This window comes from Adelges cooleyi, unplaced genomic scaffold (assembly GCF_023614345.1).
Source record: "Adelges cooleyi isolate 19-005CV unplaced genomic scaffold, UGA_ACOO_1.1 ACOO_flye_CR_arks_rails_tigmint_CR_PRNA_1, whole genome shotgun sequence".
In the NCBI taxonomy this organism is placed as follows: domain Eukaryota; kingdom Metazoa; phylum Arthropoda; class Insecta; order Hemiptera; family Adelgidae; genus Adelges; species Adelges cooleyi.
Genome location: NW_026095751.1, coordinates 5,178,187 through 5,204,639, shown reverse-complemented (window position 1 = coordinate 5,204,639; position 26,453 = coordinate 5,178,187). Strand labels below are relative to the sequence as shown.

At 29.1% G+C, this 26,453-nt stretch overlaps 1 protein-coding gene across 3 annotated transcripts in view; it reads left to right on the top strand.

Moving 5' to 3' along the window:
* Positions 1–26,453, top strand: part of LOC126845472 (nephrin-like) — a 181,655-nt gene that overhangs the window by 110,318 nt on the left and 44,884 nt on the right. Inside the window, exons 1-2 of one of the 3 annotated variants that reach the window (XM_050584230.1) lie at positions 4,570–4,821; positions 14,512–14,720. In XM_050584230.1, coding sequence (XP_050440187.1) covers positions 14,528–14,720 — 193 coding nt within the window. In that variant the 5' untranslated portion in view covers positions 4,570–4,821; positions 14,512–14,527. Of the gene's footprint in view, positions 1–4,569; positions 4,822–10,169; positions 10,216–14,511; positions 14,721–26,453 lie in introns of those variants that run through there. The other 2 variants (XM_050584317.1, XM_050584154.1) reach the window with 2 other exon arrangements.

Sequence of the window (26,453 nt, the reverse complement as noted above, 5' to 3'; positions counted from 1 at the left end):
TAACATCATTTTTTGACATTAAGCAAGATATGTAATGTTTTAAAAATTATATTATAGAAACGTTGCGAAAACAGTTCTATTTTTTATATCATATTTAAACAATAATTTGTAATTAACATTATTGTAAAATAATTACAACTTTTCGGCGTTATTATTCCAGAACAGTTCTAAAATTATTTCTAGTTTTTTAATTTTCTACTTGTATCAACGATTTCTCAAAACGTGACATTTCACTCAAATTATCATCGAAATTGACCAAAAGCTCATTTTTTAAAACTAAACTATAACATATTTGACAATTACAACCTTTTCGAGTTTATTAAAATAATAAAAAAGTTGGAGCACCGTTTATGCGTTTTTTCCTTTAGATTCAAAAATTCTCTATTAGATATAATATTGTTTATTTAAAAAAATATTTTCCATATTTTTTAAGTTACGCTACGTAGCTTACAAAGATTTGTACTTGTTTATCATTTGATGTAGGCATTTGGTCATACAGCTATTATATTTGTTCGTTGGACATTTCAAGAAATAATAATAATTTAGCAATACTTATCAAGTCATCTTAATCTTAATTAAATTTAAAAATATATATATAATAGTATACGAATATATTGAGAAGTTAAAATTTGAATTTCGAGTAGCCAACAAACATTATTTGCCATTGTTTTTTGTGTACACAAAATTTCAAGTTATACATTAAAAATTACAATAGATAAAATAGTAACTGGAATTAATGGACTAGTGTATGTATATTAAATATTCAAAGAGTCGCCACGACTTTAATCAACTAATTTGATATATTGTTTCTGATATGTTATACTGTTTCTTTAGCAGACTGATCAAATGAGAATTCGGTTAGGTCACTTCACCGTGGAAAGGTGGTAGGCGTGTGCTATAATAATTAAAGACGAACATATCATAGAGACGGAAAACCGATTGTTTTCCAAACTCGTTCCAAACTGGCACGCATCCATCTTTTCAATTGGCGAAGCGATCAAGTCCAGCATAGCATTTCGCTGCGCCGTACACCTGTACAGTTTCAATGCGATACAATCGTCTTAACGTAATCGGGATTCATACTTGTCACTTTCCGTTGGCCGGCTTGGCTCGCGCGTTCGGTCCGTTTGCTGTAATAATTGAATTATATAAGACCAGCCGGGTAAAGCGCTAAGATAACTCCGGGGCAAGGAAATGCAGGGAGGACTAGGGTTTTCGCGTGACGAGTCGGCGGTCATGTACACCCCAAGGGCAATGGCGTTTCTACAAAACGGGCAACCGGGAAACGAGGGTGGCGAGGGCCTAGCAATTAAATACGTTGTCGCGGAGGTGAAGAGAGTTGCCATTCCTTTCCAAGGCGGCAGTAGTACAACTACCGCCCGTCCGCAAACCCGGTCATTATAGTGGAAACGATTAAGGCCATCGAGGGGTGGTCGCCCCCGGTGTGTATAAAATAATAATAAAAACCCCTCCTGCAAACTGACCGCAACTGTATAACAATAATAATACACGCATACAACACATAAACCGACCGTAGGACTTTTGGCTCAGCCAAAGCTGAGCTATAACCAACGGCAAAGGGTAATGCAGGTTTTAAAATATCAATACGTATTTTTTTTTTTTTTTTTATAAAACAATTCCTTTTAAATGGTTTTAAGGGGACGTCAAGCCGCATTATTTATTAAAGAATAAAGCATACGAAAATTTCCACGAAGTGTAATCGTTTTAAGCTTATGCCTTTAAGCTTCATTATTAATGTTTTATATTTTGTAAAAGTCGATTGCATACAGTATAATATAAGAACTATAAAAAAATAATAATCACTAATTGCATTACTTAATGCAACACTTTAAAAATTCACTTTTAACAGTTCCCCGCTAACTAGATAAGGTTATTGGTTACTGGGAGTAAATTCAATTTTTTTTTTTGTGATTCATTTAGGAAATATCGTTCAGTTGATCTTTAATTTACTAGTTAGCTTGGAATAAACTAAAACTGTCAAGAGGATGCCAAATTACCTATTTATAAAGGTGGAAAGCTTAAGACATTTTTCGCAAAATCTTAATTTAGAGCTTAATTTATAGTTAGTACTTAATACTTAACAATTTTATGAGGATTCTTTATCGGTAGTTGGTTTTTAGTTGTACTATCACAACCACTATTATAGGAAAGTAACAAATGTTTGTAATAAAACCTTTGATCGTATTTTAAGCATAGTACATTCTTGAGAACGGCTACATCAATAAAAACAAATAACGTTTGAATATTGTAAGTTTCACAATGATTTGTCGAAGATTGATTGTGGAAAATCAATTCAGAAAAACGATTAATGAGGACCAAACAATTACCTGATATACAAATTATTTATTTAAGTATAATTTGTTTCAAACATTTTATTTGAAAATCTGTTACACACATAATTAAACTTATTTTTCAAACGCTATTTTATTTGTCTCGTTTATAATAGCAACAACAATAATATAGTTGCGAACCAATCAAGTACATGTTGTACAGATAATAATAGTATATGTGCTTTGACTGCTTTCGGTGGAGATGTTTATTATAAACTTTGTAGTAATTGAAATACGAAAGTACTATTTTGCTTTATAAATTATTTGTTGTGGCGTATCCCCTTAAAAAGGAAAACATTTATTTATTATTAAGTGGTGCAGTTTCATACTACTTGTTAAATCTATTCATGGATAAATGGTGAATTTTTATAATTGGAAACTACTCGATTTACACATTGACTACGTATGAAAATTAAATAGAAAGGATTTCTCTTTGGATAACATTAAACATGGCTAAACGTTAAAAGGTATATTTTCAGTTAACTTCAGGTCTAGTGTCTCACGTCTCTATTATCACGCTTTATGTTGCCCTTAATAAAATGTCAAGACCAAAAATAGAGAATATTTTACTAAAATTGAGTACTGTATATTTTTGAAACGGAATAGCCATGTATACCTACAACATTACTTTTTTAAATTTGAATTACATATTAAAGAGCAATTATTGGTTATAACTCTTGAGACCTAACTATTAGAGATCTAATTAGTTTTATTAGAGCATAAAATTTAATATAATAAAAAACTTTTACTGTTAACTTCAACTTCAGGAGATAATGCAATGAAATTAAACTTTAACCAACTTATATTTAACGAGAAACTCTTAACTTTTATTAACTCAAATGACGTTTAAACAAAAGTACCAAAAACCTGCATTGTAATAAAATTGTATCGTCTACTTGTAATATTTAAAATATTATGTTTTCATTATAAAACGGAAGTGGTTTGTAAGCATGCTAAGATCCTGAAATTTAAATACAATATTTAGCGAGAGCGTTGTAAAATGTTTTATGATAAATTCTTTATATTATATAGTATTTTTGTAAAATGCCTACTGCAATTAAAGTACCAATGTCAATACAAAAAGTATTAAAATGTACGCATATTTATATTATTAAACGTGTTATCTTTTCGATAAACATTTTTAAGCTACAGACTATGAAAAAAATAAAAGCTAATACCTATTTAATCGTGTAAAAATAGTAGACATGGCACGAGTTGTTTAACAATAACGAATACCGTAACTGTACTGCATACCGCTTCGAAGTGAAAAAGTCAGCTCTAAACTTATTTAGGATATTCTACAATCTACAAGTACAACACTTTTTACAAATATATAGAGAAAACCCAAAAAATATCATTGATTCTTTCCCTTAGAAGAGATGAAAACTTTTTCTTAATTTCGTAGTTTATTCGGACTAACTTGATCGCATTTCGTCACTGCGATTTTTTGACTACCTATCTAAATTTAGCATCCAAAAACTTCAAATTATTTTCTCAACATACGTGCGTTGTGCCAAGATGCCAAGGCGGTGCAGCCGATATATATATATATATCGCGGAGTCTAGGAGAGGAGCAAAAAAAAAAAAAAGAATAGAGCCGTAGAGACACACAAGCACTTTTGCTAACGATAACATTACGAAATTGTTACCGACATTTGTGTGTATATGTGTGGCTTCACATACACACCTTAATGGTCGTCCCTCAAGGGCTGTGTGTGTGTGTGTGTGTATGGACGCAAAAAGGTTTTCCAATTTGCCGTTCCGCCATGCCTTCCGTTCTTTGTTTTCATCTGCTCGTCACTGTATAAGGCCGCCGCCGCCACCACCACCACCACCACCAACGCACCGCCTCTGTTATTGCAACTAGTACTACTGCTACTACTACTACTATGCTACTTGTACCACAGTCACAGTATAGTTTCGTCTCCGGGGTCCTTTTAGGTATTGCCCGAGGTGTGAAAGGGACTCGTTTGTTGGCTTTACGTTCGTTTTACCCTCCGCTCTCCCAAGGCGTTGATCATCCATCTTGTTTTTGTTTCCGCGACCACCTCGGTACAACGTCAATCACTCTACGGAGCCAAGATTGATTTCCAGTCAGTAGAGCCCACCACTTGCCGGTCGGAACCCCGAGTGATTATAATCTCTTTGGGACTTTTTGCTGATAACCTTTTTGTGACCGTCTTATAATATTGCTAAATTCGAGTTGTTACGTTATTTTAAAAATAATATATTATCGTGTTTTTCGTGTTCGCGAGTTTAATTACGTCTAAGGCCAGGCACATTATATTGTTATACTCTTATTGCCGTTCAACTAATCTCATCGAAACGAGGTCGAACCTCTCTAATCTTTTCTCCCCGCTTAAGTGTCTGTTCATCGCCATTTCCTTATTCACTTCACACATCAAGTTGTACCTACGTCTTTATTCATAGCACCCATCCACTTATCTTTCGACCTACTTCCCACACAACAGTAAGCTATGTTTTGTTTTTATAATAATGTCAACATATTTTTCCGTCCACGTTTTGCCTGGAAATTAAATATTAATAACACAAATGTTGTAACAATATTTACTATGCAATATACATTTAGTAATACCCGTGCATCGAAATTATTGTTTATGCAGAATTAAGTAAACCGAAGAAAATGTTTTTATCAATGTCACATTTAACAGTAAGTTATAAAATGATACAACTGCATTCTCTAGTGTCGTGAAAATGATTGGCTTATAGTTATGGACAAGTATTTATGTTATCAGACAATCGGCAAGAGTTACTATCAGAATTTAATATTCACTAGAAAATAGGAAACTATTCGATAATTCTATACATATAATAATATGTAGATGTTGTTCTTATTAGTTACACGATCAGGGTGGTTCTATGTATTGCATTTCAATTTGCCCTCTGAATAATTAGGTTTTGATTGTACTCCGATTTACTGGAAGTTTAAAGTTCTTGTACGTACGATGTATGATTTATACAAATTCTTAGTAGTTGTTAAGTTATTTGGCTTTCCTTGGGAACAATACAATAATAATTATTATCCTTAATAGTTAATCGGCTGGCCACATAGTTTTATTAACTTATGTTTAGAATTTCAAAACTTTACGAAAATGTTTAATGCAAAACAATAAATGGGGAAAATAAATTACTTTGAGTTTTATACTATGAATAAATTTGTAGAAAAAACATATCATGAAAAGTATTCTCAAGTATATATATTTGTATGATAAATACACAAATTGCCATGTCTAAAATAATACCCAACACTCCCAACATTTTCAAATTCTTCAAACACATAGATTTAGATAAAAAATTGTAAATTTTAAACCATGATGTATCTCATTAAATCAAAATTAGCATTGTATAAATTACACCATAATATGTAACCCCCCTCCTCAATAGGCTAATAATCTTTGTAACTAAAGCCTTATTTTTAATAAAAAACTTTTTTTTAAAAATAATACTGATTAATATTTTAGAAAACATTATTATTCATACGTAACTAATTATGTTAGTGATTTATCATAAATTAAAAAATTAAGTTAGGAATTTTGTTGATTAAGACTCACTTTAGACCTTTTCTATGTTTATAACGTTTTTATAAGCATATTATCATTACAAAGGAAAAAAATTGTGTCTGTTTACAATCAAGTTTTTGACTTTTTTATGTTATTTAGAGTCATAGACAAAATACTCTAATTATAATTATCAAAGCAATTAAAGTGATTGTATGTTTAAATTCAGGGGTTCGGAATTCGTTCCTATTTGACTCGTTTCTCTTTTATGTTCCGGAACTCGTTCCTTTGATATTTGTTCCGGAAGAAATAAAATGTAATTGTTCCTTGTCATTATTAATAATTTATTAATGGAGCAAAATTTATTTGTTCTACGTATTATGTTATTTCGTTCGAGTTTATTGAAGGTGCACATTTTTTTTTTTATTACTTAAGCTTTTGTGTGTGGTATTTTAGAAACAATGGTCACATTTAAGTTAAATGTTGGTTAAAATTAAAAAAAAAAAACACTTTATTAGTAAAATGGAGAAAAAAGTGTAGTAGATTACATTTATTGGTCACGAATCACGATTCTATCCCTAATAATATCCTGAAATACAATTTTAACTAAACCTCACTTTCTCACAAAAAGGAAAATTTTTTTTTGTCAACACATTTAAAGTATTAGTTACAGAAAAACTGAACACATTTCAACTACATTGTAGGTCTCATATACATAATAAACACATACAATTTAAAAATTCAACCAAATTAAAATTCACTATAGTCAAATATGTCGATAACTAGTTTTGAATAAATACTCTTTAAGTTATTAGTATTCAATATAACTTATTTTAACTCAATTTTTGTTTTTCTGAAACAAATTCGGCCAAACGAATACATAACTATGTATCAACAAGGAATAAATTATCCTGATTCCTAACCCGACCAATTTGAGCCTTTTCATCGAAGTATTTATATTATTTTTAAGTAATAATTAAATGTATTTTTAAAATTAATTGATAAATGACGTTTGGAAATACATAAGCATATACAATATACATAGAACTGTGTGTATAAACTATAAATACTTAATTTGTATGTGTGTTCATGTTTAAATTGTATATATAAAATATATAAATATATAATATAATCTACTAGCTACCTGTTAATGTTTTATATTATATATAAATATATTAATGTTAATTTTGTATATACATATGTACACATAAAAGGTAGCTAGTAGATTAACTTTTGGGATGTTATGCGATCGGTCGAATTGGAAGTAAATCAATGATGTATATACTATTTATTTATATACATTTATGTATACTGAAAATAACATTAATCGTTATATCAAATGCATAAACTATAATCTTTTGGTGAATTAATTAATATTTAACTTAAATAAATGTGTCTATTGTTTCTAAAATACCAGACACAATGGCCAAAGTAACAAAAAAAATGTTCACCTTCAATAAACTCGAACGAAACAACATAATACGATGGTAATACGTAGAACAAATACATTTTGCTTCATTAATAAATTATTAATAATGACTAGGAACAATGTCATTTTATTTGTTCCGGAACGAATATCTCGAGGAACGAGTTCCGGGTTATTTGTTCCGGAACGAATATCTCGAGGAACGAGTTCCGGGGTATTTGTTACGAAACGAATATCTTGAGGTACAAGTTCCGGGGTTTTTGCTCAGGAACGAATATCTTGAGGAATGACTTCCTGGTATTTGTTCCGGAACGATTACAACAGGAAGTCATGAAGGAACATGTTCCGGAATTAGTTCCGAACCCCTGTTTAAATTATTAGAAAAGCTGCATTGTGTAGTGTTAATTATATTCTACTGTCATTATTTTTATATTATCTCAAATATGTTTACAGTAGGTAATCATAGTTGGTATTTTTTTCTACTCTAAAGTTACTTAATTACTATACTTTTATAATGATAATTCATAAAACTTTGTAATGTAGCTGTTCACGTGTCTACTTAGTACTTTTAAGTGGAATATAGAGGAATAAAGAATTATATTTCAAAATTTATTTTTATTTAAAATTTGTTTAGGGGCTTGAATAATTAAATAGTTAATGACCTTTAGTGTAAACATTATTTCTTATAAAAGCTAATGGAACACGATGAATATTATTTCGGACCTAATGGCTTTTTAAATTACCGAAATGTTATCATAAACGATATTTGTGCTATTAATTTTGCATAAGATTTTACCGAAATATTTGTTTTAGTTACACTAATTTTAAATATGTATGCATACAAAATAATAAATGCGAATAACGACATAATGTTATTTCGCGGTATTTTATTTCTCTTAAACCTAGAAAATCCCCTGAGGAAGTTTTCCAGGTTTACCGCGGAACTACGTCAGGCGGTAGCCTTATAATTAAAAAGGGTACTTAAAATAATTATTGTACACCTATATATATAAATAACAGCTACACCTGCGATTTTATTTCTACTTCGAACAATTTTCCTTAAATGATTATAGCAGATTATTTTGCGACTAATATATTTTTCTTAATTAAACTCCGAGTGAATTTATGCAGTATAATTACTGTAATAATCAGAACTAAAAATCTTTTCCAAATATGTTGTCGAAGTTTGTCGGGTAACATTATAAGTAAAATAATATAATAATTTTTTCATTTTATTTTAATAAATAGTTGTATGTAAAATTAATAAATTAATAATTGTATGATAACAGTTATTGTTATGAACTATTACCTGTCAAAAACTTTATAAAAAATAGTTTGACAACATAATAATGAAATTATATAATTTCCAATGATATATTATTCAAATGTAATAATATATTGTTGCGCTGTGTGGGTAGAATATGAAGATTATACACATATCAATCATATTTTTACGAATGCCAAAACGTTAAAAATTGTATTTAATTTCGATTTTTTGTGTAAATTATACGCTTGCCAAAATGACCTCCACTTGCGATGTAATATTTTTTTTATAATTCCAATAAGGTCATTGACGTCGAACAATACCGAATGACGGTTTTGTGTTGTAAACATATTCATAATTCGTACCAAACAACTTGCAGAACTTTTGTTACTCGACCAGAAATGTCCCACAACGACTGACACAGTTTCGGTTATCTCAAACAACCAAGCAAATCGACCGCTTGTATCCCTTGTGACTATTTTGGCTACCATTGTCGTACGCACATAATAATATATTATTCATAGGTGTATTACCATTTACCACAGCCAACGTGTACCAGCTATACACTACCCCTATACTACCTATACACTATTTTGTAATAACGGCCGGAGCTTATACTGTGCCATTCGCAATAAATATCTATATATTATTTATTTTTAGGATTATATCGGTAAATCCATAAAACGTTGTGTTCGCGTTTCGAGTTCGATTGCTGTCGATTTTTGTCGAAAAAATGGCAAAGGATCGAAGGAAACCCTGTCTGTCAGTTTTGACGTAGATGGCCGGGTAGGAATACGGAACGCATAAGCACTGGCTTAAAATATTTAATAATAATATATCATACATACAAAATAATATCTACGTACATAGAGTTATACTAACGAATTTCCAAACAAACAATACACACTGTGTGTATTTTCAACATTTAACGTTTTAAATATTTAGAAGTTATTATTGAATCTTTTGTGTTATTAATATTTGATTTCCTGTCAAAATATGATTTTAAAATATCGTAACAAAATCTAGACACCAAATGAGTTGATGTATTTTAAAAATGTCGTCAGTCAATTTCTCAATATTTTTAAATCAGTTTTTTTGTTCAGGGTTTTAGCGTTTAAAAAATGTTGTTCAAATATCGTGGAATATTTAGGTAGAATTACTTTCATAATAGTTTTAATAAAAATTGCTAAATAAAATAATATAGTATTTTTTTACGCACATGACAATATATTTCAACAACATTTCTAATTGGTTTTTTTTGAAACGATCAAACTGAGAACAAAGAACGTTTAAATTGTATTGAAAATGGTTTAAAGTAATTCAAACGCTTCGAGTTAGTATTCGAAAATAAAAAGAATTTGTAGAATTTTAAAGTTTAACCAGCGCTGCCAACCTCTCCAATCGGGATACTAATATAAAAATAATTATTATTTATTTATTTAAATGTGTATAATAATAATTGTTTTATTAAAATTTAATTATTATTTATTTTATTTATTTCGTGAAATGAGAATGTATAAAATAATAAATCTTGAAAGTTATCTTTGATATTTATAAGTCATTTGCTACTTATATATTTTCGTGTACCACTTTTTGAGAAAGAACCGTATCAAAGTTCAGCTTTCCGGCAGTGGAAGATTTACAGCAAGCTATATGGTGAGAAACAACACATGTTAAAAACAGGTATTTATTAATGCTAGCGGTAGGCTACGTTATGCGAAAGTTAATAAATGGTAAACATGCAAATTTATTGATTCTTATCGGTGAAACGAACTAGAATTGTACTCTTTACATAAATATAATATCAACACAAAAAACAATTAAAAAAAACAGTTTTGAAACTTAGTATAGGTATTCTGTATATTTCCATCTCAACTAAAATTTACCTAAGTGAAACTTTTTTGTCGCATTTTATAATTCGCATTAATACATTGTAGATACATATTAATTAATTACACTATATGCATAATTTATACAAGCATACGAATTGTGTGTAATATTGGAAGTAATTAAATTCAGTCATCAATCGATATTTTAAAATTAAAAATAATTTCTGTGGCAGTAAAATTACTTCATATTTGATGGGGGAAAACCAACAACCTTGAACTTAAATATATTTTCAACGCCGAAAGCATTTAAACCAATTGAATTACGGGCCAAGTGTCTTAAGCAGACACTCTGAGTGGATTTAATTTGTTGGAAGTGAACAACGCTTTCCACGCTGTTCACAGCTATCTAGCACAATAGCACAACCACTAATAGTATTTGTTCCAGTACCAGTATTGGGCGTATCCTCAGACTATAATCTTACAATGTACTTCAAGGAATACTATAGTTGTAATAAATTTATTATTCGCCATAAGTGTGAGTGGTACGCATTCTCTAGTACCTTAGTCTTCATATTATTTGCAAGTAAAAGTTGATGCTCAACGCATACAACAATCGAAGTTGTACTTTAACAATAACTTATTAAATTATGTTTTATAAGATATATGTATTAATATTATGTTAGGCATGTTGAGAATTCGTATTGATCACATTATCCTATACCTGTAGAGTCTATAGTCTGACACTATACATAATATAGTGTGAGCAAGTGGATTAATGAAATTGAATGCACAATAATACATATACAAGAATGTTATAACATTTTATCATTTTAGTATTAAGTTATGTGTAAAATGCCACTTAATTTTATGGTTTATGAAAAACACATCGTCTATGGTCAATGTAAATATTTAATGTATTACAATTTTTATTAGAAAATGCGTATAAAAACGGCCTTTGGTCAAAGGTTAAATTAAACACGCGTGCAAAGGTTGACATTTAGATTAGGGTTGTGGTAGTATTATAAAGTTACATGATACCATTCGATCCGCATTAACCCTACAAAATTGTCAACATGACCGTCAGTAGCAACACAGCTAACAAAACACTTTCGAGCTAAACCCGTAACCCCCAATAATTTATGTCAGTGGCCTAGAATGAAAAAATATACATGGTTTTTTTTGACACAGTTCACAAACAAAAATAATAACTAACAAAAGTAAAATTCTAGTCAAGTTCATTTTTACTGTTAATGCATTTTGCATGTACACACTACACACATGGCTATTTATTATTTGTTTTGTACATTATGTTATCGAATGGTATTTCTCATCTGAGCTCAGTTTTTAGAACTTGTAGGATTACAAATTTAGAGTTCGAAAAGTACATTTAATTAGTATATAGAATATATTAATACTATCAAAAATATAAAGTTAATATATTTATTTTATTGAAAACCCCATAAACGTTAAAAAGCTTGTTAAAAAAAACCAATATGTTTTTATGGTTTAATAAGAATTTATTCCGTTATCTGAAAATATTTTTTGAAAGTAAATTTACCACAATAAAATCTAATATTTCCTATACATCAACGAGTGTACTGATCACATGACTGCACTGGATTTTTTTAATTATTACTGTATATTGAACAAGCAAATCCGGCCAGGATCCAGCTTACAATAAGGGGTTTTTTATTTATTAATAAAAATAATTTAGATTTTTTGTTACCTTTCAATACCCGTTTAATTTATGATAGCAATATTTTATACTGTATTTTTAATATTTATACTTTTTAATTACAATAAAGCGGCGCAGAGCATTTTTTCATACAGATACTGCCGAATACAAATCATTGAACCATAATAGCCTTTGAGTCTTGCTTATTAATTGTTACATATTAGCATTTGAATTGCCCAAACTATTTTTTTTATTGTGTATTTTCAATTAAATCTGAGTATAAATTTGTTTTATGTAAAACCAATAAATTACCCTTTATGAAATCGCGAACAATACTCATGTACAAATGTATTTATAGTTATGTCAAAAAAAACTGTTTTTACATGTATACTTTTATATTTGGGTTGTAATTAAAAATGCTTATATTGTATTATGGTATTTTTGTACAAGAACTATTATGTTTCAAAATAATTATTTAATTATTTCAAAGGGGTTTTCTAAAGTAAATAGATTATAATTGTAATATTTTATAAAAACAACAATTTAATTTTAACGCCAAAAGATATTATAATGACGCTTTTATAATTATAATTTAATTAAGCTTGAACGTTAATGAGTTTAAAATAATATAATAATGTTCTTTGGTCGTTTAACCTATTATAATATACTTAAAACGGGTTATCTAAATGAATTAATAAGATTTGCCATTCTTATATAAGCTATCAAAGTTAGATATGCAAAGTAAGCACCGAGTAAAAGATATATACATTTTTTAGTTACCTTATTAGTATTAAAACACAAAAAAGCAAGCATGCCAAAAACTACTTTCTGCTATCAGAGGCTAATGTTAATACATGAATTCATATCAAATTTTACATTTTCTTATGAGTTTTATGTATAAAATATGCACTTTGAAAAAGTAACACCTTTGCAAAGTCCGATATATATTTTAAATGCAGGTTACTCGCGTAAGTGCGTCAGATTCAAAGATCCTTGCGGCATTTCGGGGACAAATTAAAAACCAATACTATTATAACAGAAACCGGCAGTGAATGTAATGAGCGGAAAACCCGTTCCCCAACCCTTTGCACCGTGTCTTTTCCCATCGTCCACCCTTTTCAAGTGAAGACCTACTACTAATTATTAACGCCCGGCAACGATATTAACATGCAAAACCCAGCGCTATCCGGTTTATCTGTTAATTGGCTTGGAAATTTACGACTACTACTAGGGCTCATAATCTTTTCTTACCCTAAAAAGGTCGCATTCGCTCTACTAGCACGGGATGAGAGCTAAAGACTATGGCCTATAGAGCAAAAGAGGACGAGAGAGAATTCAATTATATTTCGTAAGGGAAGGCAACCATTGGTCTGGATTAAAATGAAAGTACATAATATAATACCGGACCAACCATATACAGTTCTTTTATTTTTATTGAAAAAAAGGCCTACAATACAATGGCCATTGCCCGATATTGGGTTGTTACAAATTTAATTTTGTATATAATGCCTTAATTAAGGGAAAACATAAAGATTGCAATTTATTTTCTAAATAGTTTTGTACACTTTGGTGGCTATGATAAATTTTAATGTGTTGTTTTTAGTTGTTAGTTGTTCAGACATTAGGCGAGATTATTTAGGATGTTGTCTTCTGTTTTACTCTTTATTAAATTGACAGCATTCTTATAACAAGCGCTTGACGTAACTTCATAGTTCTACACTAGATACGGTTCGGACTGTTTTTTATTCGTAAGGTGTTTATTGTTGTGCCACGTAACGAATACAATTAATTATAAATAACAAATTTTGAGCTTTTCTCGATAAAAAAATGCGAGTACGGATGCCTTCCAAAAACTATCCCTGAAAAAGCAAAATAATGAACAATTTTCCATCCCTTCTTGGAGAAATGATTAATTGTATTTTCTTGAGTTTTCACTGTAAACCGGTAGTACTATATCAAAAACAAAAATCGTATTTTTCGGTCACATGCGATAATTTATTGTTTGCCATAATTAAAATTGAAAATGCGTAAATTTGTTTGGTTTTTTTTCTGGATATAACATATTTTATCTTCTCTGAAGTAAATTTGTTTGGTATTTATTGTTTTTTTATTTTTTATTTTTAGTACCTATTGTATCTGAAAAATATCCCAAATAAGCTAAGAGCTTATCGACTTTTTCGAAAAATTATAACGCGCCGTTAAGTTAAAAAATGTCTTAGCTATTTTGGTATTTTCACGAGTTATCGTGGGTACACATTCAATAAAAATAAATAATAAAACCTTGTCAGCTCTGCATCGAAGCTAAAAATATTTGTGATTTTTTAGCGATAAAAATAAATAACGTTCGGTAAGGCTTATAATAATAATGTTTATTGAGTATTTTTGAACGCGTTAGTTTTTATAATTTACACAAACCGTTAATACCGTATGATATTACTATGTTTACAGTTTTGACGTTAGAGGCATGCCACTGAACAAGGCTCGTCATTTTTCGGCACCGGAAGTTTTTGGCAGTCGTGCCACCTTTCGGACGGTTACAGAACCGGCGTGTCTTAATGTGGATGAAGTAAACCGGAACGACGAAGGAGTTTACAGATGTCGAGTCGATTTCCGAAACTCTGCCACAAAGAGCTTTCGTTACAATTTGTCTGTTATCGGTAAGTCGTAGTGCATAATTTACTTCATTGAATAATTATAGTAGACTAACATAAAAAAGTAAAAACGTACAAGCATTTTGATGTCTATTACAAAAAAAAAAAAATCATACACGCAACAAAAAGTGTAGACAAAAATTGGAAAAAATTATAATATTCGCACAATCACAACACCTTTGGAAAATGCATAAGGGAATGTAAAATAATTTATTATACCCTCAACGCTTGATAACTGTCGCAAATATATAATTTATTTGGCGAGAAAACATAATTAGTTATACATAATTGTTGATTGACAAGTTGATTCATTTAGTAGAATACATTAAGTTTTTTAATGAATATAGTATTAGTTTTGGTTTTTATTTGAAAACCAAATATCGAAACAATTATAAAAATGGGATAGTATAAAAAAAAAAATATTAGAATATTAAATTAATATGCTATCAACATTCTGGTTAAGGTATAAAAAAAATCTTTAGACTTGTCAAATGGATGTTAAATCACTTTTGTTTTTTGAAACCAGTCCTATCGTTTACATTTTTTTACAACTCTTATTTACAAACAACGACTTTCTTGAATACATTGATCAGCATATATGAAATGTATTTAGAAAAAAACGCATCATTATAAAATTATTACCTTTACAAAATATCAAATACTACTTTTACAGCCTCGCATCGATACCTAAATATGATGTGTAAATAATTAATAATGGGTGTCTCTTTATTTAGGAATCGCACAATTATTGCATTGCTGGCGTATTATTTGTACCTATAACATTATACCTACTAAATGATTTATGATTTAACGTTCACTTGAAAATATAAAACATTTGGAATAATTGAAAAAAAACAGACGACTTGTGCAAATATTTAAATAAATAAATTAGTTATTGACTTGTAAATATATACTCTTTTAATCTTAAAAATACAATAAATCTTAAAAAGTATTACAAATGAACCGGATTTTTTTTAATTATCAGAATAAACTTAATGAAGAAAAGATAATATTATAAGTCTCTTTCGCAGAAATTCGATTTATAATGTTCTTACTCATCTATACAGTAAAGTTTTTTTAATGAGATTCTACTTTGTATAACACTATTAAACACGACAATTATAAAAAAACAATTTTATATTTAATATTATGAAATAATTACAATAATATTGCAGAATCATTATTATTTTGCATTTTATTTTTAAACCAGTGGTTTTGTGAAAAAAAAATATATATAAATATATTATATATAGTACTACTTTAAATGTTTCTTTTTAAGTTTATTAATTAAGAGCATATTGCGAGTATCTATTTGCCATACAATGATAAATAATACCGAACATCAAAACTAATAAAACTAAATCGAATAGGTACTTACCACTTTAACTTGTAATAAATTGTCATCGTAGAGCATACTGACGTATCAACCAAAATGGGCTTAACACATATATACCAGTTTTCCCCAGAATTTGGTGGTAAAACCATTTATCAGTACCGGAAGATAATTGTAAACTGGTTGGTAAATGTATGCGTATGTACCTGTATTTTAAATTGAATTTATCATCTTCTGATTTATATGCATTTGGTTGATACGTGACTATGGTCCTATAGTGGCGAAATAATAGTGTTAAAATACACAAGTACCATTTTAATAAGGTGTAAAATAAAGCATGTAACATTATACATCCAACAGTAAAAAAATCAATAGAAGTGAGCAAAAAATGTCGCTAGGCTATTATATAGTGTTATATAAATAAATAATAGTTTTCAGAATTTTTTACTATGAGAAAATTCCATAAAAAAATGGCTTTTGATGTTTTTGGCTTTGAACTTTAAAAATTGATTTACGTATAACAAAGTGTGTTAGTTTAGAAAATAAACCTAAGCTGAGAACATTTTGTATTTATATTTTCTAAATGTATATTATATTCTTTGATATAAGTTTTTTTTATAAAGTACATTCTGGGTGTAACATAATATTATAATAAAAATTTTAAATAGTAAATACATCACTCGAAATTGTTTTTGAGCTGACTTAACAGTTATTTGGCGTAGACATTTCCAAATTACTTTTCTTACTTACTTCTATTTATTATATTTTTAATATCTTTAAATATTTACATTATGTATATTTGAATAAAACTAGGCATGAAACGATGAAAAAGAGGAGCGTCAGACTGTTAATAACGATATAGCGTAAAATAATTTCTTCTTTGAAAACCCAGATCGCATGAAGTCGTCGGATTTATAATATCTGTACTAACCAGAAGTTTGTGTGTTAAAATGCCTCTGTCCGACAGCGTGGCGAAGACTGTTTAAGTAGGTAGTCGAATCACGTACGGACCAGCAGCATTTTATGATGATAAGCCGATTTTATCTTTTCAATACATAAGTATACATATACACGCGCTCAGCTAGGTATGTCCAAAATTGTTTTTATTTTTCGGTTCATTGCAATCACCACGTTGCACTGTAATTTGAAATCGCAATTTTTCTCCTACTTTTCCTACGAATATTAAAATATGCTAACACGTGTCATTGCTGATTAAATTGAACAACACGATAAAAATAGAATACATTTATTTTTTCTTGGCTTAGGCTACAATAAAAAAAAAGGTTCGTTGTAAAATTTACATGTTATTTACACTATAATAGGACTGTTTATTTTCAAAGCACTTCGAGGGTATGGAAAAGTAGTTCTCCACGCGCACACAATCTAAACCATTTGTTTTTAGTTAATTTTGCATTTTTAACAGACAAAATAGGTAAATTAGACAATTAAACTCTAAACAGCTTTGACGTAAAAAAAAACGTGTAAACGATAATACAAAAAATAAAACATTAATTTAATATAAATAAATTGAACGTTTACATTATAAAAAAATAAACAATAATATAAACTAATTCATAAGAATTTATATTGTAGTTCACACAGTGGAATAAGTTTAAACGGTCCATGGGAATATCATTATAGCGGTGGTAAATAGAGCAAGCTATAAAATAAGTAGGATTTTGTAGTAGGAATGGGTTGAATAGGAAGCAAAATTATTGGTCGATCAAAAAATAAGTTGACTCACTTGCTTGGGACAATGGTTTAAACAAAAATAGCAATTTGTTCTAATACCATCTTGTTAAAAGAAGGGGTTGTTCAAAGTAAACTATGATTATAGTCCTAGTTTAAATATTTTAACAGTCATAGTCAAATATTTTCTAAAATGCTGCGAAATTCTTTCAAAGGTAGATTTTCTTTTTATATATGCACTGGAGTCTATAAATGTAAATGTGCATTACCTTATGACAGTTTACTTCTTTGATCCGTCTACTGCAGAAGAACTGGTGTACTATGAGTAATCCTATTGATCATGTAGAATATAAAAAAAAGTAAGCTGAATTATGCGACAGCCATTCCTGATAAATCATATAAAAAAAGGGCTTTCAAAAGAATATAACGACAAACTTGTACATTTATATGTTCGTCAGATCAACAAAAAAAGAAAACTACTTTATTTCTTTACTGGAGAAATTCTGTTGAAAAATATGGAAAGAGGCACACAAGTTGTTTTTTATTACCCAGTTTTTCTTAAAACATAGCGTATATCAACAATTTACCATTTTAAAATATTACAATTTTAAAAATAAAATTTTTGAAGAAAAAAAACTATAATATCACTATAGTTTAGTGTACTTGATAGGAAGTCAAAATTATATTACAACAGTGAACCACTCCAATTTAAAGAACCATAACCTATTCATATTATAATTATTTTAATATGTACGATGTGCCTATCATATGCTTTCATACCATTTAATATAAATTATTTTAATTAAACTTCTTTATTTGAATAATTAAAATTGAACAGACTACAATATTTTATTTTGGGAAGTTGCCAAATTAGCCAAATTAAATGTTTCCATTACAGAATACTTCTGTTTTTACTTATAGGCAAAATTCCGCGAAAACTTGGGTGTACTAGCTAGAAACCCCTAAATTAGTACCTTAGAAAATTGCTCGTGTTTCATACGTCGAGGGGTGAGAAAGTTTATTATACTATAGTCGGTACTTGTTTTTTAGTAAAATTTTACTTCCCTTCTTTTTCGTGCATTTGAAACGATTATGGCATATTGCATAAATTTAATTACATTTCAAAAGTAACCAAATATTCATCAATTTTTAATATTATAATTAAAAGTTTTTAATCGTCAACGAATTGTTCAGCGACTAGATAGAGGTTTCAATATTGGAATATACATACAATTATATAAAATAATAATAATATGTGTGTTTGTGTGTGTACCGGGGTAGATTGGTGTTTGGCTGTAATGAAAGTTTGACCTCACTTCTCGGTTGGTCTTTTTGACACTGCCGCTTGGGTGAGGCCCGTTTAACAATGGCAACGATAGAAGTCGGCTAGGTGTCGACGGTGCAGCAAATCATCAGTCAAACAGGACGTTTTAATATCGTCCGGATATCCATTAAATCCCACTATAGACGAGGGGTGCGCTCTGACAAGTGAAAATGAAACGAAAAATAAATACATAAGTATAATAAAAAGAAGAATTTGATAATTCGTTGAATTAATTAAAAATAAAAAGCAATTTTTAGTGACGGCTGATTGACGTTAGCAGCCAAAATCATAGTCATAATAATAATAACAATAACGATATGACAGCCAATGGAAACAGCTATATGGACAATTCACACCGTCGTCGTTATTGGGTTATCTGCATAAATTCGATGTGAGATAAATTTCTTTACGTACATCATTAGTTTTAGACAAAATGCTGACTTACCCATTTTCGCGTTTATCCGCGTATTCTAATTTAAACGCTATTAATTAATAACATTAAAATCTTTTGATACTTTTATAACGTTAAAAAAGACATAAATGTACCGAAATTGCATACACATACCGCCGTGTTAGGTTTTTGTGTTATATTCGAACCCACACAAATAATGCGTGGTCAATAAACTATGGTATAAAACATGTTATCTACTACTGGACGGGGTTAAAGGATTTAAAAATAAAAAATAATTAAATAGGCGAACTGTATTTTATTGTTATCTTTTAGATTGAAGTGTTGTTTTGAATTCATAGGACGTAAATGTGTTAAATAAATAATTTTAGACTTTTAACGGTGAAAGATCTTGAGTATTTCTTAGCACTACAAATAATATATAATTCATATCTGACTTACTTAAAAGAAATACTACTTAATATAATACGCTCTCAAATAATAAAACTAAGTAATAATAACATTAACCAAAAATACTTTGACCAAGACTAAAAATATAATTTGAATGAACACATCAATTCGGATTCTATTTTTTATGGCCTTTAGAAGATTTCCGAATATTTCGGCATTTTAAAAGTATATTATACGCCTTGACAGTAAGCTTGGATTTCAGCACAATTTATGGCTTTAAGTTATATGAAATGCAAATTAAATAATGTTGAATCTAATTCTCTAGCATATAAATCGTGAGGTCACGCGAGTTAACTTTAATATGTTTATTTTTGGTGTTTTGGAAGGAGGAAAGGGTAATTTTATTTTATTTTAATAATTGAAATTTATGTAAGATGTCATTTATAAATCTTATATGCCGTTTGACACTGCTTATTTATTAAAAGATTGAAGCCTTGAGAAGATTGAAGGCTTTATGCGTATGATGTTACCTTTAAGAACTTTATAATAGTTCCGTTAATAAGATTTGTTTATGGTTTATAATTGTATTAAAACGTAGATGTTCTTTGATATAAATTCTAAAAATATACATTGTTAGTTTTATGCAGTCAACTATCCGTTCATTACACTTATTTCTTGGTAAATAGCCACATTTATTTAATTTGAATTACTAAAAGAAGTTATAAAATAACTGATACGTCTTTGTGTTTAATGATATTAGGAATATAAGATATTGGCGTGGGTTCTTGTTGTAACATTTATAATCTCATTAAAATAGTATAAAATGCTAAGTGGAATCGATAATAATTATGTCCTCGAGTTCATAAGATAAAAAATACATTTACAGGAGCGCGTTTAGAAAAAATAAGTCTTGAGGTAGTGATGTTACTTCACATTAGAATAATGACCTTAAATGAACTGCAGCCCGTGAGTTACAGCAAGCATCAATTTGAAATTCTAAAAAAACTGTATTAGCGCTAGTGCCAAATAAAGAAAATTTAATATTTAAAACTAGTATTACTAGAATTGCATTACAATTACCAAGAGGAATAATACGGCGAAAGTCTTAGTATTTTCTTTTCGACGAATTCATTATAATATTATATTTTTTTACTTAGTAATCACATTTCTTATTTTTCTTGTATTGTAAAATTTAGATGCCATTTTGTCAATACAATTTTTTTCACATTTAAAATTAACATGATACGATACTTGTTATATATTAATACTTATAATTATGTCCAGTTTTTCGTTAAGCTAACGAATGAGCCATTAGAATGAGTCAATAAAAAAACAGCATCGCTAAGAATTTGGCATTGGCGTGACAAGTTATTTTGGCGAGGCTAATTCATTTAAGGGTGATATTTATTTTGATTTTTACTGCATGTTGGTAGTGCTATATACCCATATCTAATCAATATCTTAAACAAATTTTGAGTTATTTTGTCTATATTTTCCGGGGCGTTGAAAATTATACTAAAACATATTTAGACTTACATATTTAGGGATTTTTTAACGTGTAACTGAGTGGGAGTAAACGTTTAAAAAGCATCAAGGGATTTAAGGCCGAAAAAACTTTACAGTGATACTCTAACCTAACTTATCGATGACAAACAACCGATTCCAGGTACTTTGAATCGAGCAATATGTTAAAACTAAAGGGGAAGTAGTGAATTTGTTCAACTTACGATTTTTTATTTTTTAAAGTTAGAGTCGTTATTGCTTTAGTAGTTTTACGCATACAAGTATAGGCTATTATCGCAAAACGGCCCTGCTGTCGAAGTGGTATAATGCGTGTTCGTAAACACAGCGGAAAAACCAATAAATCGGCTAAATTGTCGTTTATCATAAAAATAAAAATAAATGTAAAAACTATGTGTGTTCTTTTGCGGCATATGCGAATGACTGTCGATTGTTAACAATACAGTGTTGTATACAACCAGCGTACATCACAAAAACACATTAACACATCATTGGATATGTATTTTTTTATTCAATGGGCTTTTATAATAGTTTATAATTCGTTTTTACGAAACGCCTGTAATGTATATATATATATATATATAACATATAATTTATTTGTGCATATCGTGCGACTGAGGGACACGAGTTGGGTGGAGGTAAAGGGGTAGAGGATACTACACGAGTTACAACCATGACATAGTTAATAATAATATAAGTTGCAATATATGATACAATATAACAGCAGCGACATATTTTGTTGTGCACCGCCTACAGCTATACCACCGTCGACGGTTTCCACGTACATACCTACCGTTTTGCCGGCGAGTCGTTCGGTTGGAATTCATATTCCGTTCTTTTATAATATACAGTCCCTCGGAGATTTTCAGTTCTCTTTTTTTTTTTTGTTTTTTTTAATGTTTTTTACTGTTATGCCGCGGAGATTTACGGGTGTATAACTGCGTCGAATGGGAATATTATGCGCAAATGTCGTTGTCTGCCGACGTAAAAAAAAAAAAAAAAAAACTATAGCGTAAATACGATTTCCCGGCGACAAGATATAATATATATATTTTGCCGGAATCCGCTATGGTGGTATTACCCAGACGGTGATATTGTCGACAAAGTTTTTCACACACCTTAATCGCCCAAGAGCCGCCGCCGTTTACACCTGAGTTATAATGACGTTTAACAACCCCCTCGGTGTGTTTATCTAGCCCGAAATGATCGCCGCTAATGTTTACTGGAATAACTTTCACACCAACTCGCACTTTGTTGTGTGCGTAACACTCTAATGTATATAGATATATATATATATATATATATATACATACACGCGTACCTATTTGCATATTATAACGACCGCCGGATTTTAACACAACACTGTCGCACTATAAAATATGTGGACAGTCAATATTCATTATCAACAAGTATCCTCTATTAACACGTTAACGTGGAGATTTTAGAATTTCGGGCTACTTAAGCGTGGCTAGTCAACTGCAGCATACGACACTAGGTCTAAACCACTATCGTTGCGGCCACTCTGAGTACCACAGGAATTACACGTGTAGCGACTTTTGGTGAAACTGCGAAAGAGTCTTAAGCAGTGATCCGAAACTAACGACCATTTAACTTCGTTCCGAGGTAAATAAATTCAATCGGTCTCCAAAGTTCCATCGGTCCGGAGCAAATAAAATTATTCGTTTTGTTTTAATAATTTATTTGTTCCGGAACATAAAAGTAGGAGTGAAATGACATTAACACCGGACCATTATTTCTAAGTGAAAAACGCTGTACATCCACGTTTCAAGTAGTATAATAACAGCTGTGTTAATATTTAATAAGGTTTGTGATGATTATTTTATTTTGAACCTGACAAAATTTATGAAATCATAATACGGTGTCAAAACGTCTGACAACGTAACATAAATATTCCAGGTGTCAATTCGCATGGCCTAAAACGTAGATGCAATTGACGTAATTGTATGAATTATATTTACCGATAGAAATTTAATAGTATTATCTAATTTTAAAAGTAAATTATGATTAGCGCTAATTTTGTTAACTTTTAGTATACTTTTAACACAATATAATTGGTAAATAAAAAAACGACCAATTAGTTACAACTTACATAATAGATCAACGGACATATAAAATACAATTTAACCACACATCAGTTATTAACACATTATCTATTTTCATTTTACTTGCATTATATTTATTAATCAATTTACTTATAGATTTTTCTAAAGTAAAATATTTTAAAAGCTAATGAAATATTTGTAAAACTCTTAAGGCATTAAATAATGTTTTTTCAATCGTTTTAATAGTGTTTTTAATTGAATAAAAAGTAAATAAAATCGTTTGTAATTGACAATTAAAACCCCAATTATTATTAAGGATTGAGAAAACAAAAATAATTGTTTTCATTGGTTGTTTTTATTTATTCTATACAGATAATTTAATTTTTAAATCCTATAATACGTTAGTCTATTTAATACTTATTATGTAGTGTTAAAATAATGTCAGTTATTTTTTTAGTTGTTGTCCAACTATCTAAAGAAACATTTTTTTTTATAATAATTTTTTGTACTGCGAACATGGCTCTCACAAGAATAAAATATATACAAGTATAGTAGTTTAATCACATTATTCAAACATTTTTTAATTTAATTAAAGCGTTTAATTATGATATGTTAGTAGTAAATTAACTTATTTCTTTTACATTACGCTTAATTGTACTTATGTCTTACTGTACAGTATGGTAAATTAATTATACCGTTAATATAAGTAAATGTTCTAAATTTAAATGTAGATGCAAGCATTTTTCGTGGGGCTTACGTTATGTAGAGCGGTTAACACATATACAAATTAAAATTAAACAATTTTGGAAATCGAACACCGTTGACTTTGAAAATATTATAAGGTTAACAATGTTCGAAATTTCATTAATTACATTCTGCGAGGTGTACACCTCTTTATATAAGAGTAAGTATAAGTATTTAACATAAATACATGTATTCCTTTGTTTGGATTCGAATTCCATGAATATCCATACGCTCATACGCAAAATAATATTTATGCCGTTCGATTTTTACGCTCAAAAATTACAAGCTAACCCTTATTCAAACTGTCAAACTGTCGACAACTATCAGGGTTACAAGCCGTAGAATTTTAAATTATGCAGTGCTCGGAATTTCTGGAAATATTTAAATTCTGACAGACATACCTTTACCCGAAAATAACCCTTTCGGTGTAAAAGTATGCCAGGCCACTGTATTGCGTTCAATGAACGACATAAAATAATGTGGCAACGTTAAAGTTGTAATCGACAAGCGGTATCCCAATGTAAACTAATTGGAATTCTAAACGTATACAACGTAGATAGATATTTAGTATGGACGATTCGTTGTTGATTGATTAAAGACTAATATATTCCGATTACGATGTGCTATTTTCAACTACATAACAATTCGATTATGGACATTATTACAATCTGCACAAATATTTCCGAATCAAAAATTACACTGCCATTGCGATTGGCTTGGTGTAATGAAATTAAATGAAATTTTCAAGAAAAAACTAACTACAATTACAATTTAGATCGCATAAATGTAATAATAATTTTAAAAGAAATCCAGCTCTATTTTCTCCATCCATTTGTATTGTACACAAAATAACATTGACCCAAGAAACAAAAATCAAATTGAACTGTTATAATAATATTATCGAACGTTAATGTTTCTATGTCTGATTTACGCTTGCGGGTTTTAAATTAATCAGCTTGAATCTGTTAATATTTTTTTTTGTTTCTAGTATTTATTTTTATTAGTCAATTTACTTGTTTTAAAATGTGTCTGTACTCTAGCCTCAAGAGGCGTCATTATTATAATAAATATATAAATAAATAAATAAATTAGTCAACAGTTCTATGTTATGTGCATAGAGGTTACATATAAAAATATAAATAGATTAAGCCGTAATAAAAATGTAATATAAATGATACATATTGGTATATATAATATTTAAATAAAAATAAAGGATTTTTTATTAATAGTGCGAACATGTAAAATGTATTGATTTTGTTTTCACAACGGTAGTGAATTAATCAAATAATATGATGCAAGTCTTTTATTACATACTATATTTATTGATTTTTAGCTGATGTAACTGATTTGATTATTTTCAATAACATAAACTTAATTTTAATAGTCTTATTTAATGCGTGTACTTTGAACCAAAAACCAAGTATTCCATCAAAGAGTAATCTTTAAAAAAAATATATAAACTATATCAACATTTACTTTTGTCAATAAAATTCAGCGTGACTCTTTCACATGGTATATACGTAATTCAATAAGAATGTTAATCAAAACTCAAAATGAAGATCTCTCACTTACATGAACAGTACATAGAATGTGTAAAGGAATCTTTTATTCGGTAGAATGATTTCTTTTGACGCCCCGGGAGTGTAATTGAATATTTCACTTTTCTTCGAAGAAAGGAATGGCTAAATAATTCTTTCAAAAAAAATATCGACTGCAAAAGTACTTTATTTGCAAAATTTCCAAGAAAAAAATATAAAATGTTAATTATAAAAACACACAAAAGTCATCTAAAATATGAATTTGTTTTTAATTTTATAAAAACCAATATTCGATTATATTTTTTTAAGCATAAAACAATCATGTCTCAACAATTGTAAACGATCGACAAGCTAAATTCAATAAAATTTGTAATTTATTGAGTTTTATTAACAATTTAATTTTTTTTTCTTATGATGGCTCTTCAAGACATAAGACGTTATTTCCACATTAATTATTGTGTGTCTTATGAAGTGAAGGAATAAATGTATTGAATAAATAATTAAAAAAATATCAAATCCTTTTATATCTTCGAGGATTATAATTATATTGCATATTATCAAGTAAAACATTGTTATTGTAAAATTTGACGCTGACAAAGAAATATAAAATTTTTATTGCTTTTGTTGTTCAATAAATTACGTCAACTTTATAGATAATAAAAATATTACTTTTATTATAATAAACCTAAAAAGTAAAAACGCATAAAACTGAGTCGTTAAAATTTTGC